Source organism: Danio rerio, chromosome 5 (genome assembly GCF_052040795.2).
Source record: "Danio rerio strain M-AB ecotype USA chromosome 5, GRCz13ab, whole genome shotgun sequence".
Taxonomy (NCBI): domain Eukaryota; kingdom Metazoa; phylum Chordata; class Actinopteri; order Cypriniformes; family Danionidae; genus Danio; species Danio rerio.
The window spans coordinates 73322545-73339149 of record NC_141025.1 but is presented as its reverse complement, the minus strand read 5'-3'; the positions used below and the strand labels follow the sequence as shown (position 1 = coordinate 73339149).

The following is a 16605-nucleotide window of genomic DNA, read 5'->3' as shown; positions in this document are numbered from 1 at the left end:
TCATCCAAAAATGTACATATTGTTTACTGACTTCAGTGGTTAAGAGAAAGGGTTAGGATGAGTTCGATAAGCGGATCGCTCATATATCAGCTTATAGGCAAACCTGCTGATCGACGAGACATTGAAATGCTTCAGTGTCCCTGTATCTGTGGGTAAACTCAGTTAAAAGTGTTGAATTCGGTGAACAGATGACCTTCACAGTCATTTTCTGAACAGCAATCAAATGTTAGTGGGAAATGAACATTTTAAAAATTATTAGCGATTGGTAGCGAATTACAGTATTGTGAAAACTTATTTGAAACCAGTAAACGCTGACTTCTACAGTAGGAAAACAGGTTTGTGACAAGTGAAAGTTGAGTAAATGATGACAGAGTTTTTATTTCTGACGGAACTATCACTTTAAAAATAGTCAAAGATTCAGATGCCCTGCGTTATTGCACCAGGAAAGATGATGGAGACATTTAATCCCACTGATCTCAGTTGTAAAAGTGTGTTTTGTCTTATTTCTGGAAGCTCAAAGTGTTGTTGCTGACTTTGTGCAAGAAAAATGTCACATGAGAAGATCTGTTTACTTCCTGCTTGCACATCTAGAAGATGTAAGAGGTGGACATTTGTTAACACAATTGTGACTGGAAGTAATAAAAATGGTTAACAATTTCGAAACAACTAAATTGCAATGCAATTCTGACTACGATGTCTCAGCGGAGACTATTATATAAAGTTATGAAGTCAAAATTAACTAACATAATACCAAACAGGCGTAAAGTTTGTGTGTTGGGAAGGTCTACAAAGAAAAACCAATTCTCAAATAACTAGAAAAAAGTTGTTAAAAAAATAAATAAAATAAAAATAGAAAAAAACAATGTGTGTTACAGTGAAGCAAACAGATAGAAGAGTCTATAAAAGATTATAGGTTGAGGTATTTTTTTAAAAATAAATTCCAAAAGGACTAGTCGGTTGTGGGGGGCCCCTAGTGGTGGCAGGGCGCTAAGCAACCGCTTAGTGTGTATATAGGGAGGGCCGGCTCTGGATTTAAGTCAGGTGATTGGCTGGGCCAGTCTACAGCTTCACTTTCTTTCTCTGAAAGCATTTGAGAGCTTCCTTGATTTTGGATTACTGTCATGCTGAAATCTCCATCTTTACTTGCTTTCATCTTCATCCTCCTGCTAATGTAGATGTTGGACTGAAGCAGCTGATATTCATTTACACTGATGAAGGGCAGAGGGTTGCTGAAGAACTACTGAGAGATTTCAGCTGCTGTCTGGACTTTCACTGCCTTTCTACACCTTCCTTTCTTCATGTGTTCAATACCCTTTTTCCTGCGTCGTTTAATTTAGTTACACAACTTAATTTGTAAACTAATTAGTTTTGTCTACTATGCATGAATGGATTTCTTTGGTTGTTGCAAACATCTAGGGAAAATTTCAAGTCAACAGCACCTTTAGAAATATGCTTTCCCCCGCTGTATATAAAGCAAACCTGCAGGATTGGGGAGTTTTAACACCGCGCTCTGGAAATGTACTCATTCGGTCACATTCTAAACCTAAATGACTGACATTCCTATGCAAATCTTGCTGCTGAATGATAAACAAGCAAAACGCACCAGAAGATGGGACTCTCTCCAGGCTCCTTAACCTTGTAGTACTCTTTGTCCTGAGGTAAAACCTTGGTCAAGCCAAAGTCTCCAATCTTCACCCTGCACTCGCTCTCCACCAGGATGTTTCGTGTGGCCAGGTCTCGGTGAATGTACCGTTTCGTCGCAAGGTATTCCATGCCCTGTAGACACAAGAGCATTTCAGGAGAGTCAAACCTGTACTCGGAAAAAGACAATTTAAAAAATATGGAAAGACTCGGAAACGGTTGTGCAGTTTACAAGAGTATGCATTGTTTAGCTCCTCTCCCTCTGGCTGACTTCCAACAGATTTAAATTGCATAGAGAAACTAGGGGTGCAGCTAGTTCTTGTTTTTCTTTTAGAGCATCGCATCAGTGAAATTTTATGCCACAATTTGTTAAAGAACATGTGTCTTTAGGTAAAGGGCACCTATTTTACTCCCTTTTCAAGATTTAAGTTGTGTCCAGAATGTGTCTGCAAAGTTTCAGCTTAAAACACCCATCAGATTATTTATTATAGCTTTCAGAATATTGGATTTTTTTGTTTTGAACATCATGAAGCTGTTTTTGTTGCCTGTGCCTTTAATGCTTGTTCCCCCTGCCCACCGTTCCCACGTGCCTGTCATAGTGTGCCTCAGTCTTTGCCTCGGCTGGGTGAGATAAACAGCACAGTGACAGACATGAAGGAAGGAGATCTCGCATAAGGTTTGTGAGAAATACTACAGTAAGAACTTCCCCAATGATTATTTGATGTATTTGTTAAAGAATTAATTTAAGCCTTTCGGCATAATGCTGTTACAAACTTCACACTTGAACACACAGCATGCGCAATTAACTTTGCATTGTTTTTGCACAGCAGATGTGACAGGATACATGTTAATATTCACTGCTGTGGATATCCGTTATGTTATTGTACTAAATAAAACTGATTTAACGTCCACAAAGTGAGATTGAAGCATCTTCATTTATAATTGTACTGACATGCGGCTGTGGTTATAAAGATGGTAAAATCGCTGTTATTTATTACAAACATGCACTGTTTTAAAAAAGTTTTAAACTTGTTAAACTCATTCTTGATCACATTTGATGATAATTGATGATCATAGAGCGCTGAACAGATCTTTTAATCCTGGTTGCTTTGTACACGTCCTGTCTTGTGGATAAGATTATATGCATTACTACGGAGAAATATACGCGGATGTCAATCAATTCGGTGTGCGGGAAAACCGTACTCCTACTTCACATTGCAGTGGGCCTCAAATTAGTAGGGATTTGGATCCTATTTAAACATCATGAAACAGAAAAAGTGACTTATATCACTCCAATATGACAGTGGATGCACTATTCCTACCCACAGTTCTGTCCAAAAGATGCTTGCAAAAGATGATTTTCATTATATGTGGCTTCTTAATAATCAACATTGCGAACACTAGGCTTTTTGATATTGTTGTTATTGTTTTTTGTTGGTCATTTGAGTATTGTTTATAGTTTGAATGTGTATTTTTATTGCTATAGCCTTTAACATCTAGCTAGGGGACGACCAATGAAAACTTTTGGGCTAATCTGGGTACGTACATGGGGGAACATTGATTACTTTAAACTGTTTCTTTTTGTGAAATAAACAAACAAAGAAACAAAAAGATTCTGTTAAATAAAGAAATGGGTTGTAAGTGCGCTAAGACAGAAGACTGTTACTGTTTAATTTTGTTTTGTCTTATAATAATTATATATATTATATTAAATATTCAAGTCATCTTGAGCTTGAGGAGAAACACTTTTGTAAATAGGCTTACTTTACAATTCCCACAGAGCTAAACAGATGAGTTGAGGGAACATTTAGCGTAGCTTAGCATAGATCATAGAATCAGATTAGACCATTAGCATTTTTTCCAAAAAAGTAAAAAAAATTACAATAAAAAAAAAAAAAATTTCGATTTCATTTTGATAATTTTCTTATTTAAAACTTTACTATTGTTTTATTCATATTCAGGGTTCATACACATTTTTACTACAAAAATTCCATCGCTTTTCCATGATTTTTCCAAGACTTTCAAGTAAATTTTCATAACCTAATGTTCAATGAAATGTCTACATATGCATGGTAAAAGAAAAACAAAGCATGGTTAAATTTACTACAGCATATTGTAAAACACGCAACAATCTATTTAGTTTTAATTTATATTTATATTCATGTAAAATTGAGTCAGATAATGCTTACACTAATAATGTATGAGCATGTAAATGGCCAAAGACAAAAAAGTAAAAAACCTAAATTAAGTACTAACTAAGTACACAGATATCTGTTTTCCATGACTTTTCCAAAACTTTGTGTTTTTCCATTTTTCCTAAGCTTTTCCAGGCCTGGAAAATGCCATGTCAAAATTCCATGACTTTTCCAGGTTTTCCATGACCGTATGAACCCTGTATATTGTGTATTAAGACTGACGGAATAATGAAAGGTTGCTATTTTCTATGTCAATATGGCTAGAAACTATGCTCTCATTATAGGATAATAATCAAGGGCCATTCCATGGCTATCTAGATCCTAAACTCAAAACATAGCAGATTTCCATCAGTCTTTGAAGACAATGTATTTACAGAGAGGCCAAGATTTAAATGGGAAAATTATGGAAACTCTTTATTTGAAATTAAGCAAGATGCTAATGTTCTAATTCGATTCAATGATTTATGCTAAGCTAAGCTAAAAGTGTTCCCGCCAGACCTGGAGATCGGCTGAATGGATTGATATATGGTTAAACTCTACCATTTAACTCTAAGGGGAGTTTTAAAATGAGACTACTTCTAAAATTGTATTTAATTACAATTTGATTGTATTAATATTTAATTTTTCATGTGGGGGTCAGGATTCAAATTATATAAATGATGGATATTATCTCAATACTCCTGAATTTCTGACATGTTTTAGCACTAAAAACTTAAATTAAAATATATATTTTTAAAAGTGGATTGTTCCTTTATGGGGAAAGGTCTTCATTACCTTGCATATCTGAGACGCATAATGGACAAGTTTCTGGTGGTCAATCCGATCTCTGTTTTTGTTGAGATAGTCTCGTAGACTTCCGTAAGGCAGGTACTCCATAACCAGCCGTAGGTTTCTCCTCCCTGAGAAAACAGGAAATGATGCAAAGCTTACAATAAAGACAACAGGTAAACACTGCAATTAATCTGAGCTATAAATCAGTGAGGAACAAAAGAGTACTTACTGACTATAAATTAGTTTTACATTCTATGTACTGACTGTGACAGAAGGTCAGAGGTAAACCATTGGTTAATGTACAGTTGAATTCAGAACTATTAGATCTCCTGAATACAATGGTCTATGGGGCTGTTGCTAGGGTGTGGTTAGTAGGATGATAGGCGATTGTCAGTTTGAAGGTCTGAATTAAATGAGCCCAACTTTGAGTCTGAATGACAGTCTGGCGCAAAGTTATGAGGTCACAAACTTTGGTCCAATGTTAAGTCAATGGGGCTTTTTCGGATTTTCCGGGTCAATTTTCTGTAAACTGTAAGTCGGATCAGTTGGAAAAGATATAGTAACTTAATTCAGTGTAGTTTGGAGGTTTGAGGTTAGTTTGGTGGTCGTAGTTAAAACTGTCTTGGAGGAGATGCGTTCTTAAAATAGTCTAAGAAGAAGAAGAACAAGAAGACGGAAGAAGAAGAATAAGTTTATGTAGTATTACAGTATGTTGGCTTTCTCAAGCCACCATAATAACCGATTTGTTTATCTTTACCATGATGACAGTACGTAATATTTGACTAGGAATTTTTGAAGATACTAGTATTCAGCTTAAAGTGACATTTAAAGGCTTAAATAGGTTAATTAGGCAAGTTAGGGTAATTAGTAGATCAGTGTATAACTATGATTTGTTCTGTAGACAATCGAAAAAAATATTGCTTAAGGGGCCTAATAATTTTGACCTTAAATGGTTAAAAAAAAAATAAAAACTGCTTTTATTCTAGCCGAAATAAAACAAATAAGACTTTCTCCAGAAGAAAAAATATTATAGGAAATACTGTGAATAAAATGATTGCTCTGTTAAACATCAATCATTTATAAACATCAAATATTTGAAAAAGAACAAAAAGTTTTCATGGAGGGCTGATTACTTTGAGCACTTTCATACTAAAACTTGACAAGGACTCAAGTTTGTTTGAGACATTGTTTGAGGTTTATTTGGTGCAATTTGTAAAAACACCATTCATCCGTCATGTGCTCTAACAATTACCAAGGTAATCACCAGGCTTTAACACTGGGCTGTTTTTCACTCTCCAAAACTGAACTGAGAATCATCATAAAACCTGTCTGACTTTGAAATATTTCAAGCGCGTCTAGACAGATTCAAGACATTTTGAGGTCAAATTTCACAATGTATTCAGTGACAGAAATGTTCTTTCATTTATGATGTACTCTCAAAAGAAATGGATTGCAGAAAAATAGGATAAAATGTAGAATAGGGACTTGACTAAATGCGATAAGTTGCTGATTGAATGGAGGAAGATCCGAATATGATTAGAAAAAAGCGGTCCAAGAAGAACCTGATCACCAGGGTCTCCAAACACCTAAATTCATCTGTTTTGCATTTTATTACTTACTTTTCAAAGTAAAACAAAGTACACAGAGCAGGTTTAACAATAAACAATAGATATATGTATGTAATTATGTGAGGTGTTAGTGTGTAAGTGTTATTGGCATTGAATGTACATCTCTAAATCGTCTACGAGTTTTGAATTTGGAAAGGAGAAGACAGGAGGAAATTAAATTATAAGAAAAAACATTAAAGGGCATCTAGGTTACCACTTTTTTTAGATTTAATATAAATGTTTTGCGTTTCTAGAATAAGTATTTAAAGTTTCAGCTCAAAACAACCTTCAGATTTTTCATTATACCTTTTACAAGATCATTTTTTATAAATTTTTCCACCAGGGGGCTGTTTTGTCGTACTGCACCTTTAAGGCGAGTCCTCCCCGCCTACCGTTTGTACGAGCCTTTCTGCGTTCCTTAATCACTTCCCTCGGCTGCATCAGACAACGGAAAGACTTAAAGGAACAAGATCTCACGTAGCATTTATGAGAAATACTACAGTAAGAACTTTACCAATGAGTATTTGTTGTGCAGTTGCATTGATGAGTCACACAAAATATCGTTACAAAGTTCACGCGTACACACAAACACAGATACACACACACACTTTAATAATGACAGAAAGAAATGTTGTGTGTGGGTTAAGTTCATGGCAGTTTAAAAAAAAAAAAAAATAATATATATATATATATATATATATATATATATATATATATAGTTATAAGATATTGAAAAAACGGATTATAGTTGTTGGTGAAGATGGTCAGAAGAATGTAATTTTAAATTTTAATGTAATACATTCTTTAAGGAGATTGGTGCAGGGGTTATAATATGAATGGAATATTTTGTTTCCCCGTTTACTAAAATTATATCCTAGTATAGTATAGTGAGGGAAATTAAGAGTTTTATACTTGCTAGGAAGATTGTCAGTTTCTGAGGTGTTCCCAAGTAAGCAAAGCGATGGAGATAGTGGGGATTCTACAGTCCAATATACTGTAGAAGATATGGATATCCCAAAAAAGTGAATGGGCTGACAAATTACCTGAAATTAATCTGAATAAGGTGAAGATTTTTTCAATTTAATTCAACTTTCAATTCAAAATATATGCTTGTAATCCTCAGAACTGCATACCAATCATCATAAATACTGCAGAAGACCTTTTGGAACCCGCATGGACCCAAGATTTTCACAGATATCAGTCAAGTTCGGTGAAGGAAAAATCATGGTTTGGGGTTACATTCAGTATGGGGATGTGCGAGAGACCTGCAGAGTGGATAACAGGATCAACAGTCTGAGGTGTCAAGACATTTGTGCTGCCCATTACATTACAAACCACAGGAGAGGGCAAATTCTTCAGCAGGATATAGCGCTCCTTCTCATACTTCAGACTCCACATCAAAGTTCCTGAAAGCAAAGAAGGTCAAAGTGCTCCTGGACTGGCCAGCTCAGTCACCAGACATGAACCTTATTGGGCATGTCTGGGATAAGATGGAGGAGGCATTGAAGATGAAAATAAAGAATCTTGATGAACTCTGGGAGTCCTGCAGGAACGCTTTCTTTGCCATTCCAGATGACTATTAATAAGTGATTTGAGTCATTGCAGAGATGTATGGATGCAGTCCTCCAAGCTCATGGGAGTCAAACCTAATATTATTATTCTGTTTCCACTGCAGCATGACTTTATATTCTATAATGTACATTATGTCTGTTAATTGACAAGACTTTTGTATAAGCGAAGTGTTCAGACCTTACTGTCTTAATTAAATAACTAAAAATCAAGACATGATCATTTTTTGTTTAGGTCAAATAAGCGTAATCTAGAGGCCTTTGCCTTTTATAGAAGCCACTTCTGATACCAAAGAAGTCAAGTTATTATTTCTTGTTCCTAAAAGTTAGACAGGCAACCAGACTTTTGTCAGTTAGTGTACAACAGGAAATTGAACTTAGATTCAGTCCAACTAAAAGAACAGCCCTTAACATGACACACAAAACTGTTAAAAAATGTACACTCAAGTTCTGTGGAAATGTGTGGGTGTGATGACGGCACATGGGAAGTGAAAAGACGTAAAAAGACAAATACCTGCACCGTAGCACACGCCTTTATATTTCACAATGTTCTCATGCTGGAGGGATTTAAGGATCTCGATTTCCCGCTCAAAGTCCCGGATGTGCTCAGTGGTGCTGTGCTGCAGCTTTTTCACCGCCACCACCTCGCCGGTGTTGTCCTGCAGAGGGTCGTACCTGCACATTTCCACACTGCCAAAATTACCCTGGAAACAACATAAAATGACGGTCTTTAGTTTATTAGCAAACAAACATCCGTGATCAGTGATGGCACAAAGAGTTTTTTATTATGCATTAGGGATGACATGAAATTAAATTGAAAGGACGGAACACAAGGAATTTTGTAGCATTCATTCATTTTCTTGTCGGCTTAGTCCCTTTATTAATATGGGGTCGCCACAGCGGAATGAACCGCCAACTTATCCAGCATATTTCTATGCAGTGGATGCCCTCACAGCTGGAACCCATCTCTGGGAAACATCCACACACACACTCATACACTACGGACAATTTAGCCTACCCAATTCACCTGTACCGCATGTCTTTGGACTGTGGGGGAAACCGGAGCACCCGGAGAAAACCCACACGAACGCAGGGAGAACATGCAAACTCCACACAGAAACGCCAACTGAGCTGAGGTTCGAACCAGCGACCTTCTTGCTGTGAATTGGGTAGGCTAAATTGTCTGTAGTGTATGAGTGTGTGAATGTGTGTGTGGATGTTTCCCAGAGATGGGTTGCGGCTGGAAGGGCATCCGCTGCGTAAAAACTTGCTGGATAAGTTGGCGGTTCATTCCGCTGTGGCGACCCCGGATAAATAAAGGGACTTAGCCGACAAGAAAATGAATGAATGAATGAATTTGTGTTTGTTTATTTTCTCTCTAGTTCTTACGGTGATTCATGATGAAATAATGCGAACTAATTCCATGGAGTGTGACCAATAAATGAATCGTGAACCATCAGTAAAAGACTTAGTCATCTTTTAACCAGGACGCTACAAATCTGATAATGACAAATGTCTAATTTTACCTGTGAAAACAAATGGTCTAATAATGTTGTCAATAACAGATGACAAGCACATGTCTTAAACATAATAAATCAACTTTAGAATTATGAATAGTTCTTCAGATATTCTGATGTCATCATTTTACTGTGAATTATCAAACAGGACATATTGAAAGTCTGTTCAAGTCCAACCTTATGACTATACAAAATTTAGCATTTTAAGCAACAGTAGACCGACACATAGGCTTAATATTATTGTTGTTTTACCATATGTTTGAGGATTAACTATGATAATAGGCTAATCACATTAACCTTTATTTTACTTTTACAGAATTGTGAGAAAATTGTGATCTCGACTTTAAGCAAAACATTTTTGCTAGAATCGTGCAGCACTAGTTAACTGTATTACAAACATTTTTTGAGAAACATAAGAACAGTATGTTCAATATAACAGGTCTCGAAATTAACCTTTTTGCTTGGTAGCACCGGTGCTCCTAACTTTAAAGGGCCATGAAACCCCTCGTTTCAGCAGGGTGTTTTCACACCTCTACTTTGGAAAAAGTCAGAAAAGTGGGCGTGTCCAGCTCTGTTTAGGGGGGAGTGTCGGAGGAAGAAAAGTGGGATGGTGTGGGAGTGTCTATTTGGGCACGCGCGAGTTTCAGAGTCAAAATACACACACACACGCACGCACGCACGCACGTACACACACACACACACACACACGAGAAAGTGATGGTGTTTAACCTACATGGACATTTGTAGTCTAATTATTTGCCAAATTATTAAATGTTGGACTTTCACTGCAGTTTGGCTCTTTCATTCAGGGAATTCATTCATGCCCCTCGCGACACACGAGATATTTGATTCGAGGATCTGCTCTAAGCGTGTATTTTTCATGCAATGTTTGATACCGCACGGCGAATGAGAGAAAAAAAACCTCCGCATTTCCCAGAAACTTAGATGCACACGGCAGGTAGTGTCAGAAAGCCGCGCGTGTTATTCCGGTCACTAAATGCGGTAAAAACCCTACACGAGGTTAAAGTTTGGTTGTGGTGCTAACGTGTTTACACTCTGTGCAATAGTTTGTTAGATACGAACAAACTGAATAAACAAAGAGCACTGGTCGCTCACTTACCAAATCTGTAGAGACAGGACAATCACCAGCAACTAGAGCCACGTCTTTATGAAGAGAATACTACAAGCGAATCCAGATCTCAGTGTTTGCAGATGAGAACAGCTCTCAGGTAAACAATAATCCTCCTTAGACACGCAAGTTATTGTAGTCGCGCGTCGCGTACACTGTTAATCCACACGTGACTTTGAGCTCTCACAGAGAGAAAATGAAAACGAAACTTAACGGCAGCAAACTATAAAAGCAACACTTCACGCTTGTTTTGCCAACACAACTTGGCGTCTCTGTCCTGAAAACACGGTGACAGTAATGAATATTAATGAAGTTGCACAATAGAGCGCGCTGATTGGTTTGAACCAAGCCTTACTCATGCATTAATGCAACACACTGTTAGACGTAATAAGACACACTCTGGCACAGAAGTCCAGTCTGCACGCTGGAATACAGGCTATTATGTCATGACCATGACGCAGCTTCAAAAATTCGTTTCAAACCGGAAGTACGAATTTGCTTGAAATAACGCAAAAACAACCAATTTACACTTTTTAGTGAAATATAGGTGTCCTAATAGTGTTTTTAGCAGTGTGGGACACATATACGACTGTCAACAGCTCAAAAAATGTGTTTTGGTGTTTCGTGACCCTTTAAAAATTTAGGCGCATCAGGCAAAATTTAGTCGCACCCACCAATTATGAGCACCGTTATTACAAGTTTTATACAAACATATTTGTTGTATTTGAAATCAACACTAATCAAACTAACACGCAAAAAAAATTCATATATAACGTTATATGCAAGCGTGAGGAAAATATGTCTCAACGAAATCCTGTTATCACAAGAAAAAAATTTTTATAACAACACTCAGTGACCAAAGCATACACGGAGCGCTCACCGGCCCTGCACGCACTGCTTGAATTAACGTGTTAACGGTATAACAATGTTGTTCTCACAAGTGCTGTCTGATATTGCACTGATTCTTTTGACATATACTGTACCTTATTACATGCATAACGTTACGTCATGTTAATAGCAATACTGTCTTTTCATGAGTAGCGATATTAGTTTACTCAGTGTAAGCCAGTTTGTGATGCCGATGGTGTACGTGGTGTTAAATTTGATATATTGCTGCCCCTTGCACGGCGGACAGCATCTGGCCATTATATGAAGGATTAAAGAGAAGCTCTCGTGCTAGATGTGGCAAACAGTTACCTGAAAACTCCATCCCACAGACTTTTTATAGCGGACTTGAAGCCAATGGAAGTCTTCTACTCTTGGAAAAGTGTAGATGGTGGTTTAACATTCAGCACATGATCACTAGTAAGACGAGTCATTATTTGTAACTGTAGATGCCATGGTTTCTAAAACAAAATCTGTCAGTGTTGTGTTATCTTCATTCTCATCTTCAGCGCTTTACAATTTTTCGCGGTAGTAACTCTCTCTGTCATCCCAAGCCAGAAGGCACTGAGTGATTGACAGCTGATATTAACTAATCATTCGCGTTCAGTGCTAGAGCAGTGGTGGGCCAATAAAAAGAGTGCGAAGGCGGGGCAAGCATTACGGACTTGGCTTTGTTTACTGCAGCAAGTTGACATGACAACTGTTTTAAACCATTCCTGAGCGCTGCGTTTCGCGGACAAAGAGCTTAGAGATGCATTCTGCGTGAACGTCTCCCGAATCCGCGCATGTGCTGAACATTTTGCAGTAAAAATTGGTGGTCGCACACTACAATTTTAAACACTCGCAGAAATGCTACCAAATATATTTTAAGGTCGCATAGATAACATTTCGGGTGCATATGCGACCAAAATGGTCGCAATTTCGAGCCCTGTATAATATAAAGTGTTAGTACATGTACCTTGCCCAGCTGCTGCAGGAAAATCAGATGTCTCTCCTCAAACTGCACGGGTTCATTATTCTTAAATGTTCCAGTGTTGAATATAGATGCTGCTGCTCTGCTGGGCATGATGTCGCTCTCCTTCACGATCTCATAATCTGAGAACGCAATTCATCACAGAAGTCACGACGGGAATAACAAAAAAAAGCACTAAACCACGGTCATCATGAGTGAACTGACCAGGGCAGAAGAGACTGTTTAGGTCTCGAATGATGGCTTTGAACGATGGCCTGAACGTCGGCTCGTAGTCCATGCAGCTGTTGATCAGGTTAGCCAGCTCTGTCCACTTCGGGGCGGGTAGTTGGTGATGGTTTTCATAAAATAAGTGTTTCTGAAATGGAGAAATACAAGAAATCCTGTTCTTCAAGAGGTCTGGATTTTTGCTTTTATAAGGGAATGCTCCACGTTTTTGGAAAATAGACTAATTTCGGAATCCATTTAGCTGATCTCTGGGTTCTGATGGGAGCACTTTTAGCTTAGCTTAGCATAGATCATAGATTCAGATTAGACCATTAGCATCTTGCTCAAAGAATTAAAAAAATGTTTTAATAATTTTCCTATTTAAAGCATAACTGTTCTGTTTTTTGTATTTACATTGTGAGCAAAGAGTGTCAGAAATTTTACTTTTAGCTTAGCCTAGCATAGATCATTGAATTGGATTAGACCATTAGCATCTCAAAAATGATAATTCTAAAAAGAGTTGATAATTCTCCTATTTAAATTATTATTATAAATTATTATTATTTTGTATTTACATAGAGAAAAATGAAAAGTAGTTTTTTAGCTTAACTTTTTTTATTTATTTTTATCGTAGCTTAGCATAGATCATTGAATCAGATTAGATCAGTAGCATCTCACTCTAAAAATTGAAAAAAAGAGTTTTGATCATTTTTCTATTTAAAGTTTGACTATTCTAAATTCACATTGTGTGCTAAGAATGACAGAAAATTAAAAGTTGATTTTTTAGCTTAGGTTTTCTACTTTTAGCTTAGCATAGATAATTGAATCAGATTAGACCATTAGCAACTTACTCAAAAGATTCTAAAAAATGTTTTGAACATATTCCTATTTATTGCTTGACTCTTCTGTATTTACATTGTGTGCTAATACAGAAAGAAAAATAAAAGTTGTTTTTGGAGCAAGATGCTAATATTCTAATCTGTTTCAATGACTTATGCTAAGCTAAGTTAAAAGTATTCCAGCCAGTCCCAGAGAATCTGAATGGATTAAAAAATGGTAAAACTCAATTATTCAACACTAGAGCAGTAAAATGAGTTTATTTCTAAAAAAAAAAAATGGTGTTCTTTACCCTTTTAACAGCATTTGTTATTACTAACAGTTTTACTGAATGGAGGAATAATAGACATCATGTCTTTTAAGAAGTCTGAACTATTTCTTTAACTAATATATATATATATATAATTTATTAATTTATTTACTATTAATATTTACCATTATTAAGGACCCAAGTACTGTTTTACCTTGGAATTGTCCATGTTGGCAAGTGGCTGTTCTCCTCCGCTGCAAATCTCCCATAAAGTTGTCCCAAAGCTCCATTTGTCAGTGGCTAGACTCAGGTTTTTGGGGTCTAATATGCATTCAGGGGGCACCCAGGGGATTCGCTCTACGAGAACTACAAAAATATTTACAATGAACATAAAAAGCACAATTCAAATAACAAAAAAATCCAAAATTTTCACATATAACTGAACAATTCTATTTTCTTTTTATATTTTACAAACCTTGAATACTGTAAAATTTAATTTAGCAATATTATGCATGTAACATGCTTGCAATAAATTATGCACAGTTGTCTATTAAACATCAGCAGACAAAACCCTGCATTTATTCACATTCATGCCATAACAAACACACCTATATGACTTCCTTTGTGGTGGAAATTCTTTCATTTTCTTTTAATCTCTGTACAATTTAAGCCAGGCTGCAGTATTGTTTTGGACTTTGCATGCTGCTAATGTGTGGCCAAACACAGTTTTAAATGAATTTGCATTTCATAGAAGACAATAAATAATTTGGAATTAGAAGCTAATGGGGTGAAAAAAATGATGACAATTTGTTCATTTTTAGGTGAACTACTCAACAGTATCTGGATGCAGCCTTTATGATGCAAGCTGAGATTGCATCACTCAGCGATGCAATGTCAGACACAATGCACTCAATGGAGTGAGTGACATCACTCTGACGGCAAGGGTTAGGGGTGGGGTTAGGTGAGCGCATTAAAAAGCATTGGATGCAGCTCAGATTGCACTGCACCGAGTCTGCAGCCAGACCCCTCTCGAACTACCACTTTATTAATACACTGCAAATATGAGATGAAAATCTGCCCTCTACTGGTCAGTGTGGATATTCAACAAGTATAATAAGTCAATAATAAGTCTGTTTTTTTATAGAACCAGAAAGCATGAATACATGTGTCAAGCGATTAGAATCAGATGAGGCTGAGTAATTAATAACAGAATTTTAATTTGTGGTGAACGAACCTTATAATTTTAGTACTGATTGTTCAAATGGGCATTTTCAGTGTTTCTGCTATTTTCTTATGGCCCCTTCTCGCATTGTGCAGCTCAACAACCTTGAATCACAGCTGTATTCTCTGCTCTTATTCATTGTGCTGAATGACTGAGTGTGATTGGCCCATCTCTCAGCTCATCTGAATTATCTGCTTCACAACTAAAGGAGAAGTTGCGTGTGACTGTCACTATGTGGGCGAAATGTGAAACAGGAGGTCATGGTTGCACATTTTTCTGTTCTTGGCTATCAACAGCAATGTGCTTCAAAAATATTTTGACAAATATTCTTATGAGAATTCAAAAGCATGCCAATAATTGACACATGGCCACTTGGCTTATATACACATATACATATTTATAAACAAAGTCAGAATTATTAGCCAGCCTAATTTATTATTCCCCTGTATATTTGGGTGGACTGTGTTGTTGTTTTTATTATTATTATTATTATTTTATCTAAAATGTTTTTTTTAATTATAATTTGTAAAAAAAAAATATTACAGACTGTATATATATATATATATATATATATATATATATATATATATATATATATATATATATATATATATATATATATATATATATATATATATATATATATTAAGCTTATAAGACCGGTTATAAATAAAATATTTAAAATAAAATGTATAAATTCTTTCACAGTTCAATGTTAAAATGTCAAAAATAACTAATAAAAATAATGCATTTGACATAACTATATGGTCCATTTCATTTGGATGAACTGTGATGTTTTATTATTATTATTATTTTATATAAATTTTATTATTTTGCCTATTTATTTAACTTGTTGTTTTGGTTATCATTTGTATAAAATTATTAGACTTTAAATGTTTTTTTGTTTGTTTTGTGCTTATATAAAAAAACTGCTGTAAATACAATATTTAAAATAAAACAACTTTATTCACATTTCAAATGTTAAAATGTCAAAATAACTAATAAATAATAAAAATAAAATACATAATACATAAATGATTTAATCGTATATGGTGCATGTTTGGATAGACTGTGGTGTTTTTACTATAATAATTATTTTATATATTTTTTTATTATTTTGCCTAATTATTTAACTTGTTGTTTTGGTTATCATTTGTATAAAATTATTAGACTATAAATGTTTTTGTTTTGTACTTATATAAAAAACTGCTGTAAATAAAATATTTAAAATAAATGTATAAATTTATTCCCATTTCAATGTTAAAAATAACTAATAAATAATAAAATAATAAAATACATAATGCAGAAATGCCTTAACTGTATAAAGTGCATGTTTGAATGGACTGTGGTGTTTATTATTATTACTTTATATCTTTGTAATTATTTTACTCATTTGTTTCAATGTTTTTGTGTAATAATTTGTATAAAAATGATTGCAAATTGTACAAATGTTTTTGTTTTGTGCTCATAAAAAACATAAAACCAAAAAAAAACCTTTTGTAAACAAAATATGTCAAATAAATGTATAAATTCATTCATGATTTATTGTTGAAATGTCAAAAAATAAGAGGTGCAAAGCAAAACAATGTAAGAGTTGTGTGTGAGTGGGTGTACTGTGCCAATCATATGCAATATTCAGTGACATTGACTCACTCTCTCTGGGCAGCACAGTGATGCTGATGCCAGGGTCACTCAGTTTAATGAACGGCGTGTTTCCCAGCGCCCTGTCCTCCTCCCTGATCAAAAGGATGTTTTTTGCGCACACGTTCCCATGAGCCAGACTCTTCTCCTCCTGTGTGTGAAAGA

The 16605-nt window shown here is 35.6% G+C and overlaps 2 protein-coding genes across 6 annotated transcripts in view; one reads left to right on the top strand and one right to left on the bottom strand.

The window, feature by feature from the left end:
* Nucleotides 1-16605, bottom strand: part of jak2b (Janus kinase 2b) — a 78546-nt gene that overhangs the window by 5300 nt on the left and 56641 nt on the right. For all 5 annotated transcript variants that reach the window (XR_015489927.1, XR_015489928.1, XR_015489929.1 and 2 more), the window contains 7 exon segments: nt 16453-16591; nt 13792-13943; nt 12491-12641; nt 12272-12408; nt 8297-8486; nt 4611-4735; nt 1604-1776 (listed from right to left, as the gene is read on the bottom strand). Coding sequence is in view for 2 of the 5 variants with exons in the window: in NM_131087.1 (NP_571162.1) it covers nt 1604-1776; nt 4611-4735; nt 8297-8486; nt 12272-12408; nt 12491-12641; nt 13792-13943; nt 16453-16591 (1067 nt within the window). In the remaining 3 variants the exon portion in view is untranslated.
* The window catches only part of hip1rb (huntingtin interacting protein 1 related b), a 346918-nt gene that overhangs the window by 321060 nt on the left and 9253 nt on the right, over nt 1-16605 (top strand). The gene's annotated exons all lie outside the window — the stretch shown is intronic.